General features: G+C 45.6%; 1 protein-coding gene and 1 long non-coding RNA gene across 11 annotated transcripts in view; one reads left to right on the top strand and one right to left on the bottom strand.

Moving 5' to 3' along the window:
- LOC140408608 (uncharacterized) overlaps positions 1 to 14,046 on the bottom strand; it is a 205,094-nt gene that overhangs the window by 112,267 nt on the left and 78,781 nt on the right. The window lies entirely within an intron of this gene.
- arfip1 (ADP-ribosylation factor interacting protein 1 (arfaptin 1)) overlaps positions 1 to 14,046 on the top strand; it is a 278,354-nt gene that overhangs the window by 238,621 nt on the left and 25,687 nt on the right. For 9 of the 10 annotated variants that reach the window (XM_072496046.1, XM_072496042.1, XM_072496038.1 and 6 more), the window contains one exon: positions 9,604 to 9,825. The exons of the other annotated variant lie outside the window; for it this stretch is intronic. In XM_072496046.1, coding sequence (XP_072352147.1) covers positions 9,604 to 9,825 — 222 coding nt within the window. The remainder of the gene's footprint in view (positions 1 to 9,603; positions 9,826 to 14,046) is intronic. 10 annotated transcript variants of the gene reach the window in all.

Below are 14,046 nucleotides of genomic sequence, written 5' to 3'. Positions count from 1 at the left end.
AGAAGCAGTTAATGTTTCAGTTTGATGATCTTCCATCAGAACTGGGAAGTGTTAGATATGGGTTTGATCCCGGCCCTGGGTAACTGCTGGGTGGTGTTTGCACATTCTCCCCGTGTCTGCGTGGGTATCACCCCCACAACCCAAAATGATGTGCAAGGTAAGTGAATTGACCACGCTAAATTGGCCCTTGATTGGAAAAAGAAGAATTGGATACTCTAAATTTATTTATTTTTTAATCATGCAATGTCCTGACTTTGAAAGTCCCATCCTTGTTTTCAAATTCTTCCATGGCCTCACCCCTCCACATATTTGTAATCTCCAGCCCCATAATCCTCCAAGATATCTGCACTCTTCCCAATCATAATTGCTCTAGCATTGATATCCATGCCTTTAGTTGCCCAGACCCCAAGATCTGGAATTCCTTCCCCACACCACAATGCCTTTCTACTTCCTTTGAGACACTTCTTAAAACTTACCGCTTTGACCAAGCTTTTTGATCATCTGACCTAATATCTCCTTGTGTGTCTCCGTGAAATATTTTGCGTTATAGTGCTCCTGAGAAGCACTTGGAAAATGTCATTGAGTTGAAGATGTCATACAACTAGGTTGTTGCTGCTTCATGTATATAATTGCATATGTTTAAAATTAAGCTGTATGGTCCAGTCTATTGCTCGAACATATCCTTTCCCAAGACTTCAAAACTGTGATTTGTTATTTCTCTTGGTCCTTCCTTTACCTCCAACTTTTAAAATCCAATATAAAAGCATAAAATGCTAGAAATACTCTTAAAATTCATCAACTTGAAATGTTAACTTTGTTTCTATCTCCTCGGATGCTGGCTGGGCCTGCTGTCTTTTTCCAGTATTTTCTGTTACAATTTCAGATTTACAACATTTGTAATGTTTTGTTTTTGTTTAAAAATCCAACCTTCGAATCACCAATCGCTGCTTCTGACTTCCCATTTCAGTATTGGTCATCGTCTGAATTTATGGACCTTGATACTTTGATTTCTCGGTATAAAAATAATGCATGTTATACTGCTGCATCTAAAAAGTACATCTGCAGAGCGAACAAGTATGAACAAGATAGCTCCACCCAGTCTATGTTGGAGCCCAGATTATGGCACCAGCATACGGCTGTGAGGACAGATTGACAAAATGAGTAGGCTGAATAGCAATTACCTTTAGATTACAAACCTGACAGCGACATTTTCTGAAAATGGAATGTTCATTAATGTTTTTCTATTTTGCATCAAACTGAACCTGAAATATTGTATGAAACTAAGTTTCAGGGAGAATGGAAATCTGATCATAAGTTTTATAAATAGGTGTCACAATATATTGCTGAAACTTGAGCAAGTAAGATTTAACATTTTACAAGATAAGGATCTTGCCATGTCAATTACCATATCATCCTGCTTCAAAGATCATCTATAATTAACGCCACTGTTGTGATTTATGTGTTCACACCTGTCTGGTGACTTAACAAATGCATTTATTCAGCAGCAACAGAATATTTTTAGGAATTAACCATTATTTATTCTTTTGCGGTACGTGGGTGTCGCTGGCTAGGCCAACATTCATTGCCCATCCCTAATTGTCCTGGGGAAGGGGAATCATTGAATGAGCAGTTGTTCACACCATCAACCAACAAGGTAGAGAATGCGCAAGTTTAATAATTGTACAGAAAATTTTCAACAGTGTAATATTAAATTAGGCAGCCAATTTGCTGAGTCACAGTATCCTGCTGTTATGAAAGATCCAGAACGTCAGTAAAGCAAGGTTGAGTGGGTTGAAAACATGACCCCAGTTACAGATTCTGTGTTTCACTCACATTCTTGATGGTGACAGATTGTGGAGATAATCAGGGTCTGATCCTTGCCATTGCTGCTGAACCATTGAAGAGATTACTGCAAATTTTCCGGAGTCATTCTCAGCATAAGTTTTGTGTGCACAGCAGTCGCAGTATGGTGCTTCTAATTATTTCACAGTAACTTCATTGCAGTGTTAATGTAAGCCTACCTGTGACAACAAAGATTATTATATATATTATAATTGGGCGGCATGGTAGCACAGTGGTTAGCACTGTTGCTTCACAGCGCCAGGGTCCCAGGTTCGATTCCCAGCTTGAGTCAGTGTCTGTGCGGAGTCTGCACGTTCTCCCCATGTCTGTGTGGGTTTCCTCCGGGTGCTCCGGTTTCCTCCCACAAGTCCCGAAAAACGTGCCTGTTAGGTGAATTGGACGTTCTGAATTCTCCCTCCGTGTACTCAAACAGGCGCCGGAGTGTGGCGACTAGGGGCTTTTCACAGCAACTTCATTGCAGTGTTAATGTAAGCCTACTTGTGACACACAAGATTATTATTATGTATTTATATTATATTAATGATAGTGGGCAGGGGGGAGAATTGTTAATACTCTGCAGTACCTATTATTAAAAACAGCTTGGAAATTAGCATCTAAACATTGGAAGATGGTGTTTTTTAGGAAGTGAAAAGAATTACTTTCAGCCTTTTTCTAAAATGATTGATGATTCTCATTTATTCCTTTCTTTTCCATCTGCTACCTCTGCCTCATTCTACCTTCTGGACATTGATGCCAGTGGAATCTACGGTCCTGCCAATGACCTCCGCCCCCAACGCCATGGGTTTCATAGCACTGAGGAATGCATTAAACAGGAAACCCCATTGGCAAAGGCAGGGCCAGAAGATCCCACTGCTGGCCAATGGCAGGCCACCTCCCACAGGAAAATTCCACCCATATCTGTAATCAATTCAGCCAAATGACTTGTGAGCTTGAGTCCATTTCTGAATATAGATCTCATGCCAGTATAAACCTTGACAAAGAACCAGAAAATTCTGAAAATACGCAGCAGGCCAGACAGCATACGTGAAGAGAGAAATAGATTTAATAGGCCAAATCTTTCAATCAAGGTTGGAACGCCCTGGTTTCAGTAAAGGGATTTCTCAGTTACGGCACTATCATAGAATCCCACAGTGCAGAAGGGGGCCATTCAGCCCATTGAGTCTGCACCGACCATCTGAAAGCAAACCATACCTAGGCCCACTCCCCTGCCCTATCCCAGTAACCCCATAACCCTGCCGAACTTGCATATCTTTTGGACACGAAGGGGCAATTTAACATGGCCATCCATCTAATCTGCACATCTTTGAACTGTGGGAGGGTACCAGACCATCCGGAATACACCCACACAGAGATGGGGAGAATGTTCAAACTCCACACAGACTGTCACCCAAGGTCAGAGCCGGACCCAGGTCCCTGGCGTCTTGAGGCAGTACTGCTAACCACTGTGCCATCGTGCCTCTAGCTGCTGTACTCTCGTGAGTAGAGTGTAGATTTCCCAAAGTGTCTTTGAAAATCTATGGAGAATGGCTGAGGGGGAGTAAGGTGGCAGCTGGGTAACTGAATCTAGACGAGTGAATATTTTGTGGTGTCTCGGCCGGGGGTGGGGGCAGGGGTGGGGGGGGGGGCTGCCATTCCGTAGGGCAGGGATTCACTTTAGGTACCTGGGGGTGCAGGTTGCCCGGGGGTGGAGGGTGCTCCGCAGGTACAACATTTCTAGTTTGGTGGGGAGAGTGAAAGCTGATCTGGCAAGGTGGGATGGTCTCCCTCTGTCACTGGCCGGTCGGGTACAGGCAGTTAAAATAAACGCGCTGTCCCGATTTCTGTATATTTTTCAATGCCTTCCGATTTTCCTGCCAAAGGCTTTTTTCAGAGAGGTTGAGGGAAGGATTACTTCGTTCATATGGGGAGAGAAGGTGGTGTCATGTGAGAATACCTTTAAGAAATGGGTGTTTAAGAAATGTACCTTTAAGAAATGGAGCTGCTCATGTTACTGGAGTGATGTCAGCGTGACGGTGGAGCTGAGCTCTACTTCTGCTTTTTAGTTTCAGTTTGAGAAAAAGCTTGGGTGTGTCACGGTTGATCTCTGCCATCCAAAGACTATCTATGGATCACTTGGTGAACCCAGAATTGTAAAAGGTCTCCGTATTGAATGTAAACCTAATGTGCTGATGTTTGCAGGTTTGTTAAGTCTTTTGGATGTTCAAAGGACAGCTTACAGGGTTACCTAGTGTTGTAGTCTTTGGGGTTATGTTTGAATTAATGGTTGCTTAGATGTTCACGGTTTGTTTTAAAAAAGGTCAACTTAAGTTCATAGAATAAATATTGTTTTGTTTTAAAGAAATAATTGTCCATTTTCTGCTGTACCACATCTGTAGAGTGGGCCGTGTGAACCCCATAACGCAATCTATTATAAGTTGTGGGTCAGGTGAACTCCATGATACACTTTGGGGATCTCTAAACCCTGACCCATAACAGTGGCCAGAGTCAGAAAGGTGCTGCTACAGAGGGGAAGGCAGGCAGGGGGTTTGGGTCTTCCGAACCTGATGTATTATTACTGGGCGGCGAATGTGGAGAAGGTGTGGAGCTGGGTCAGAGGGGTTGACTCCCAATGGGTCAGAATGGAGGAGAGTTTGTGCAGGGGGTCGGGACTGAAAGCACTAGCAACAGCGCTGCTCCCGATAGACCCGGGGAAGTACTCAGTGAGTCCGGTAATAATAGCTTCATTGAGAATTTGGAGGCCGTTTCGGCAACACTTCTGGTTGGGGGCAGGGTCAAGGTAAATGCTGATTATGGGGAACCACATATTTGAGCCAGGGAGGTGGAATGGAAATTTTTGGAAATGGGAGGAGAAGGGGATTAAGACACTAAAAGATTTGTTTCTTAGGGGTCGGTTTGCAGGGCTGAAGGAGCTGGAAGTGAAGTATGGGCTGGAGCGGGGGGAAATGTTTAGATACATGCAGGTTCGAGGTTTTGCCAGAAAGGAGATACAGAGCTTCCCGTTGAGCCGGCCTCCACATTGCTGGAGGAGGTGCTGCCGACAGGGGGACTGGAGAAGGGGGGACTAATGTCAGTGGTTTACGGAGATATTTTGGAAGAGGAGAAGGCACCACTGGAAGGGATCAAAGCAAAGTGGGAGGAAAAGTTGGGAGAGGATATGGAGGAGGGGTTCTGGTGTGAGGTGCTCCAGAGAGTGAATGCCTCCACCTCGTGCGTGAGGTTGGGGCTGATACAGCTGAAGATGGTATACAGAGCACACCTCACGAGGGCGAGGATGAGCCGATTCTTTGAAGGAGTAGAAGATTTGTGTGAGCGTTGCGGGGTGGGGGGGGGGGGGCCGCCCGCCCGCCCGCCCGCCTGCTAATTGCGTTCATATGTTTTGGTCCTGTCCAAAGCTAGAGGATTACTGGAAGGAGGTTTTTAGGGTAATTTCTAAAGTGGTGCACGTGTAACTGGACCCGGGCCCCCGGGAGGCCACATTCGGGGTGTCGGACCAGTCAGGGTTGGAAACTGGTGCAGAGGCAGATGTTGTAGCCTTCGCCTCGTTGATCGCCCAAAGGCGGATCTGATAGGTTGGAGAGCAACCTCTCCACCCAGTGCCCTGTCATGGCGGGGGAACCTGTTGGAATTCTTGACTCTTGAGAAGGTTAAGTTTGAACTGAGGGGAAGGATGGAGGGGTTCTACAATTCATGGGCAGTATTCATCATGCACTTTCAAGAACTGGATAACATCGAACATTAGTTGGGGGGGTGGGTGGGAGGGTTGGGGGGAGGGGGGGCTGTGTGTATTAATGGTGGCTATGGGTGATTCCTGATTCCTTTTTGACATTTGTTTCTGTGAACATGAGGGCTGATGTTTTGGGTTTGGTGGGGGGATGGGATAGTTGTTATTGATATGGGGATTGACATATTTGTTACTGATTATTGTTTGTTGGTGGTGGGTGTAAATTTGGGAGAAAATGTGAAAAATCAGGAGAATTTAAATAAAAAATTATTTTTAAAGGTGGCAGCTGGGTAGGGTGGTGAGATCAGTTGGGTCAAGGTTGTCGGGGTCAGGGGCATCATGGTGAGGTCAGGTCAGGGGGATTGAGCAGGGGAGTCAGTCAGCTGGTGAGGTAGGGCAACTTGTCGGGAGGGTGAGGTCAGGTTGGGTGGAGTGGGGGAAGAGTCAGGTGGTGAGGTTAGGGCAGGTCTAGTCTTTGGAGGTTGGGGGCAGGTGGGGAGTCAGGTGGGTCAGTTGTAAAGGGGTAGGCGGAGTGGTCGGGTGAGAGGGGTTGTAAAGGAATAGTGTGGTGAAGAGAATCGTTACCAGCACCAGCCTCAATAAAACGGGAGCAGTTATGTACTGAATGGGTCATGCATCGCCATTTCAGCCAGCTCCAGTGTGACTCCCACTACAACACACATCTTCCCCTCTCCTTTCAGTATTCCGTAGGGGCTGTTCCCTTCGCGAATCCTTTTCATTCCTTCCCATCCCCAAGCATCTTTCCATGCAAATGCAGAGCTACAATACCTGCCCTTTTACTCCTCCTATGTTACAGTGGGACCTTTTACAGCCAGTTGCGCGGGCAGGCCAGGGAGGCCTCAGATTGAAGATCCAAAAGAGTTAGTTGTGCTGTTTTCAATTTGTATTCTGCATTTGCTGCTCATGCTGCAGTCTCCGCTACACTTGCATCCCCTTCTTTTGTGATCTCTATTTTATTTAAGAACATAAGAACTAGGAGCAAGAGTAGGCCACATGGCCCCTCGAGCCTGCTCCACCATTCAATGAGATCATGGCTGATCTTTTGTGGACTCAGCTCCACTTTCCGGCCCGAACACCATAACCCTTAATCCTTTTATTCTTCAAAAAACTATCTATCTTTATCTTAAAAACATTTACTGAAGGAGCTGCAACTGCCTCACTGGGCAAGGAATTCCATAGATTCACAAGAAGTTTCTCCTAAGCTCAGTCCTAAATCTACTTCCCCTTATTTTGAGGCTATGCCCCCTAGTTCTGCTTTCACCCACCAGTGGAAACAACCTGCCCACATCTATCCTATCTATTCCCTTCATAATTTTATGTTTCTATGAGATCCTCCCCCCGCATCCTTCTAAATTCCAACAAATACAGTCCCAGTCTACTCAACCTCTCCTCATAATCCAACCCCTTCAGCTCTGGGATTAACCTAGTGAATCTCCTCTGCACACCCTCCAGTGCCAGTATGTCCTTTCTCGGGTAAGGAGACCAAAACTGAACACAATACTCCAGGTGTGACTTCACTAACACCTTATACAATTGCAGCATAACCTCCCTAGTCTTAAACTCCATCCCTCTAGCAATGAAGGACACAACTCCATTTGCCTTCTTAATCACCTGTTGCACCTGTAAACCAACTTTTTGCGACTCATGCACTAGCAGACCCAGGTCTCTCTGCACAGCAGCATGTTTTAATATTTTATCATTTAAATAATAATCCCTTTTGCTGTGATTCCCACCAAAATGGATAATCTCACATTTGTCAACATTGTATTCCATCTGCCAGACATTAGCCCATTCACTTAACCTATCCAAATACCTCTGCAGACTTCCAGTATCCTCTGCACTTTTTGCTTTATCTCTCATCTTAGTGTCGTCTGCAAACTTGTACACATTGCACTTGGTCCTCCACTCCAAATCATCTATGTAAATTGTGAACAATTGTGGGCCCAACACTGATCCCTGAGGGACACCACTAGCTACTGATTGCCAACCAGAGAAACACCCATTAATCCCCACTCTTGCTTTCTATTAATTAACCAATCCTCTATCCATGCTACTACTTTATCCTTAATGCCATGCATATTTATCTTATGCAGCAACCTTTTGTGTGGCACCTTGTCAAAGGCTTTCTGGAAATCCAGATATACCACATCCATTGGCTCCCCGTTATCTACCGCACTGGTAATGTCCTCAAAAAATTCCACTAAATTAGTTAGGCACGGCCTGCCCTTTATGAACCCATGCTGCGTCTGCCCAATGGGACAATTTCCATCTAGATGCCTCGCTATTTCTTTCTTGATGATAGATTCCAGCATCTTCCCTACTACCGAAGTTAAGCTCACGGGCCTATAATTACCCGCTTTCTGCCTACCTCCTTTTTTAAACAATGGTGTCACGTTTGCTAATTTCCAATCTTCGGGGACCAACCCAGAGTCTAGTGAATTTTGATAAATTATCATTAGTGCATTTGCAATTTCCCTAGCCATCTCATTTAGCACTCGGGGATGCATTCCATCAGGGCCAGGAGACCTGTCTACCTTTAGCCCCATTAGCTTGCCCATCACTACCTCCTTAGTGATAATGATCATCTCAAGGTCCTCACCTGTCATAGCCTCATTTCCATCAGTCACTGATGGAAATATATAGTCTTCTCTACACTGCCATCCTTACCTGGTCTGGCATACATGTGACCCCAGACTCTCAGCAATGTGGTTGACTCTTCAATGCCCTCTGAAATGGCCAAACAAGCCACTTCATTCAAGGGCAATTACGGGTTGGCAGCAAATGCTGGTCTTGTCAACAATGTCCCCTTCCCATGAAAAAATAGGGGGAAAAACAGTTTGAGTAATTCAGCTTTGCTGAATACATCGGTTCAATTTGATCCCAAGTTTCTGGTTACTTGCCAATTACATTATCCACCTCATTGATAATCTGATCTCAGCCTCTATTGAAGTCCAAGAGAAGCTGAAGGAACAGTACCACATCTTTCAGTTCGGTACCTTACAGCCTTCTGGACTCAACATCAAGTTTAACAGTCAGATTATAATCATTCCTCACATTTTTTTCAGATAGGAAGAGCTGGCAATGATTCTGCTGTTAATATTTACAGCTCCTCTAGACCCATCTGTTTTTCAACTTGTCCCATTGTGTCCACTTTTGTTGCCTTGCATCATCGCTCTTTTGTGATTTCATCTCTCCTGCTGCCCACTCTTATAACAGACCTTACTTTTAGTTCTTTCCTCCGTTCTCCACTCCCTGCCTTTTTTCTACCTCTGCTTGCTCACAACCTGAAATGTTAACTGCTTCTGCCTTGGCAGATCCTGCCAGACCAGCTGTATCATTCCAGCATTTTCAGTTTACATTTCAGCTTTCCAGCATCTATAGTATTTTGTTCCATATAGACTTTTGACAGACTTTACAGCTGAATGCAGCGATGGTGGTGGCGAGCGCTGAAGACAATGGCTTTGATATTGTTTTCACCATATTTTTTCCTGCCTCTTGGAGATGTTCAATCTTGCACATGAATACTTCAAATGCTCTGGCAAACCCCTCAGTACTCTGCCAAAGTGATAATCAGGAAGGGCTACACTAGATGTTTTTTCTCTGCCTCCCGGTAGCCTGCAGTATTGAAGCCACTTGTGCCCCAGCTTTAATCAATTAACTTGACACACATAGGAATTTAACTTGAAATCTTTGGCCTGTATGCCATTAGTGCTATACTGATCCGTAGGAATGTTGTTTGGATGTACTATCTGGTGAGTAATGAATTATCTCCTATTTTCATTAATCAGTTAAAATACTGGCAACCAGCAGGCATTGGATCTACAATCACTGTAACTTTGAACCCTTTGTTTTAAAATAAACACATTCTCTTTTCACTAACATCCCCCCCCCGCCCCCCCCCAATTTTTTTGTATTTTGGTAAAAATTTAGCCTGCTTCCTCCATTCAAAATGTTTGTGTTCTCTGGCAAAACAAGTTGTTCTGTAATTTTTGATGCAGTGTACACGACAGGTCCTTTCTGAAAGGTTGGGTCGTGGTTCAAAGACTGTGGATCTGGAGCTTGAATCACAGATAGAAATACTGAGAGACACCAAGAAAAGGTATGAAAATCTCCTGCGACTAGCTCGACAAATGGCAACACAGTTCTACCAAGTGGTACAGACACAGCGGCAACTTGGGGATGCTTTTGGAGAACTTAGTGTGAAGTCTCTTGAACTCCATGTAAGTAGTCTGCTTATGTTTTAAATCTACTTTATGATTATACTTTTACTAATTTAACATATAAACGTAGCTCCTCAAGAGAGTGGTTTGATTGCGGGTGTTATTAAGGTACTAATGAGCTACACTATTGAGCGATAGCGTGTACAGTTTGCATGCAAAACTTGCAGTGTGACAGGAATTTCATCTCAGCAAAAATAAGCTGGAACGTGAGTTGGAGGTTACATTACCTGTGGGAGGTCTTTTATTTAAATTCAGGCATGCTCCAAGCTTTCAAATCCAGTTTGCCCATTTCCTTGTACTCTTGCTCTGAGCTGTTGGTTTCAAGGTGCATCTACAATCAGTCAACTCAAAGCATGCAGGACTCTACTCCAGCTGCACTTCCTTTATACTTCATGGAAGGTCTTGTGGGTTCAGTCAAATTCTCCTTTAATCTGCTGCACAGAAACCCGGAGGCTCCTGCGCAGGCTGTGCACAGGTTGCCCCCTTTCAGTTGCTGCATGTGTGTGGCGACACAAAATATTTAAAGGGTCTCTGCGCTTAAACAAGTTTTCCCTGCACTACAAATAAAATCAGAAGATACATTGGTTAGGCCATTGGTCATGTCCTTAATTTTTCTTACCTGAAATTGGGTGAGATTGTGGTAGAAATGGGAATGGATATCTTTTTAACCCCATGATTTCCATCCTCCACTCCTGCCTGGCAACTGCCCCTCTGTAGATGCACATGGGAGTGGCAGAACCTGTGAATTCCCCTCCTACCTGTTGCCAACAGTCTCCCAGTCAAAGGTGATGGTCAGCCTGCAGTTGCGATAGTGATACCCCTAAAGTGTATTCTTAGAGGAGTGTCGTAGAGGCCACCCTCCTATCTTGTCCCCACTGAAGTACATGTGTAGAACTCAGAGAATTATGCCAAAAACATACTGTGAAGAAGAAAATCTAACCCTTTCTATAAGTATGTAGCTATGTTATTTGTAAACCGGATCAGGGCCAGCTACAATGTCATTTGACTGAACTGGCCTTCCAACGTCTGTTTTCCAGGCTCACATATGAAAACAGCCCCTTTATACACCAGACATGCATCTGTTGTTTACCATCAGGAGATTTTAAGGAGAGACTTGGTCTGAGACTAAATTGATGTTCAGATAGGATCTTGTGGTTGGGATTTTGCAACTGTTTCTCATTTGGTATGGTTTGCATGAACATTTATATAATTAACAATAAGAATAATGGGCTAGTTATCATGATCTAACGTTTACTATCACTCATGCATAAACACTGGGCGAAGTTTTCAGGGCCCGCTTGCCACAGGTGCAAATCCTGCTATGGCTGGTAATGACTTCCGGTGACAAAATGTAGGGGAGAAGTTGCACATGAGGTGGCTCCTGCCACAGAACCTTATTAAAGCCCTTTTTGCCTGTTTTTTTGTAGATAATTTGGGGTCGAGTTTGTTGTTATTGAGGATTAAGTACCCCACGTCAAGGGATGCCCAAAAGATACCGGACCAGGCAGCAGAAAAAGAAAGAACTAGCGTCTAATTTGAAAACTTCGAGAGTCTTGGCTGTAACAAAAATGGCAGAGGCTGCTGCGGTATCAGGGTCCACTCCACTGACTGTTGAGATGTTAGACATGGAGCTATAGAAAGTACGCCGAGGGGGGTCTTGGGGGACTATGAGAAAACGATTGAGGCGGCAATGTCTTTGATTCAAGAGGCTTTGGCTAAGGTGGAAAAGGTGGTGACGATGCAGTTTGTGGAGCTGAAAGAGGTCGGGTAGGCTCTAGGCAAAGTGATCAGATCACCACCCTGGAAGGGGAGATGGGACGGGTGGTGGCCGACAACAAAATATTAAGGGCCAAGGTGAACAAAAATCGCTTTCGTAGACAAAACGTGAGGTTGCTGGAGGGTCTGGAGGCCAAGCCCGATAAAGTTCATGTTGCAGTTGTTTTGGAAGATGGAGGGGGAAATGACGACCCCTCCCCAGTTGGATCATGCCCACAGATCGTTGAGGCAGAAGCCCCATATAGGTGAATCACCACGTGCGAACATCGTACACTTTCACAGCTTTCAGGACAAAGAAAGATTTTTTACAGTGGACAAAGGATCATCGTGATTGCAGATGGAAAGGCCATGCGGTGAGAATTTATCAAGTTGTTAGAGCAGAGCTGGCCAAGAGGTGTTACTGTATTTAATAAGGCCAAGGCTGTGTTGTATCACAGTAAGGTTTGAATTAGGCATGGTTTATCCACCGCACCTCTGTGTGACTTATGAAAATAGAGTCTATTACTTTGAGACTCCAAAGGAGGCTGAAATGGACGTGGAGAGAAATGGACTGAGGTTGAGATAAATGTATTTTTTGTATTGGTTGGGTGATGTTTGTAAGGGGGCGGATGGGTGATTCTGTTTTTGATGGGGTGTTTACTGGATGGTTTTTCTTAATGGTTAATATAATTATGGGGGTTGATTATTGTTCATGTTTCTTTCTATATTTTTTTTCTCTCTCTCATTTGGAGATAACACAGCTGGTTTTGGGCGGGCTGCTGGTTGGTATTGGGAATTTTGGTGAATGGAACGGTGTGTGGGGGCCACCCCACTGGCTAAGTTGGCTAATGGGAGCAAAGGGTTGGGGATTGCTGCAGCTCATTCGGTGGTGGGGGGCTTTTAAATATGGGCTTCGAGGTTTTGTTTTCGTGTTGTGGGGGTGGGAGAAATCTTTGGTTGCCTTGTCGATGCTGGCTGGACTGGGTTGGTTGTGCTGGTGGTGGGAGTGGAAGGATGGGTTAGTTTTCTGATGGTGGCTAGGGACTATTCTTTGTTCGGTCATGTTGGGGGATTTGGTGTCCATCTTGGGTGGGCTGGGTGTCGGCTCTCCTTGAGAGGTTGCTGGACTGCCTCACAGGGTGGGAATGGCTGACCCTGGTACGAGGGGTGGATGGGGTAGATGACCCCCTCATCTGGCAGGTCACATGGAGCGTGAGAGGGTTGAGCGGGCCGGGTAAGAGATCTAGGGTGTTTGCAGACCTTAGGGGTTTGAAGGCTAAATATACTGTTGCAGGAGACCCATTTGCGGGTTAAAGATCAGGTCTTTTTAAAATAAATTTAGTGTACCCAATTTCTTTTTCCAATTAAAGGGCAATTTAGCGTGGCCAATCCACCTAACCTGCACATCTTTGGGTTGTGGGGGTGAAACCCATGCAGACGTGGGGAGAATGTGCAAACTCCGTATAGACAGTGACCCAGGGCCGGGATCAAACCCGGGTCCTCAGCGCCGTAGGCAGCAGTGCTAACCACTGGTCCGCCCCGGGTTAAAGATCAGTTAAGATTGTGGGAAGGGTGAGTGGGGTTAGTGTTTCATTCTGGATTTGACAGTAGGGCCTGGGGCAGCGATCATGATTAATAAGAAGGTAGCTTTCTCAGTGGCTAAGGTTTTGATGAATGCGAATGGGAGATATGTTATGATTAGTGGATTGTTGCCGTGTGCCCCGGTGGTGCTGGTCAATGTATGTGCCCCAAACTGGGATGACACAACTTTTATCAAAAGGTTGCTGCCATTAATCCCCGACTCACCCCAGTTAATCCTGGGAGGGGACTTTATCAATGTTGTGGATCGTCAATTGGATAAGTCGAGGCCTAAGCCTGTGAGGCCTTCTAATGTGGCAGAAGACTTCATGGAGCAGATGGGGGGAGCAGACCCGTGGAGATTTTTACACCCGGATGAGAAGGATTTTTCTTTCTTCTCCTAGTTACATCAGGTATATTCTAGGATCGATTTATTTGTGATAAGTAGGTCCCTGCTGCTGGGAGTGGCAGGGCATTCAGCGATAATGAGAACTGATCGTGATCTGTCTTTTGCGGATTTGGTGGTGAGGTCGGGCCCGCATCTCATTATCGGGCCCACCCGCAATGCTCTGTCTCCGATGGCCGAGTGCCCGATGGGACGAGTTCCCAACGGCCCGTGCCATGTGTAGTCTCAACAGTCGTGAGCCTGACATGGTGGCTGCGGAGAGAGGGGGCATATGGACAGTGTCCAGCGCTGCCATACTTCGACAGTCGTGCCGCTGGCCGGGGGGCTTCTGCCAGGGCTGGGGGAAGTAGTGGGGTGGTGGGCTATGGGTTCAGGTCGGACGCGCTCGCAGTCCAGCACAACCGGCGTCATCTTTTCGGGCGCCTTCGTACCCCCCAGCCTTCATACCCCCCAGCCTTCATACCCCCCAGCCTTCATACACC

This window comes from Scyliorhinus torazame, chromosome 3 (genome assembly GCF_047496885.1).
Source record: "Scyliorhinus torazame isolate Kashiwa2021f chromosome 3, sScyTor2.1, whole genome shotgun sequence".
Taxonomy (NCBI): Eukaryota; Metazoa; Chordata; class Chondrichthyes; order Carcharhiniformes; family Scyliorhinidae; genus Scyliorhinus; species Scyliorhinus torazame.
The sequence above is the reverse complement of the archived record's forward strand: the minus strand, read 5'-3'. Positions and strand labels throughout refer to the sequence as shown.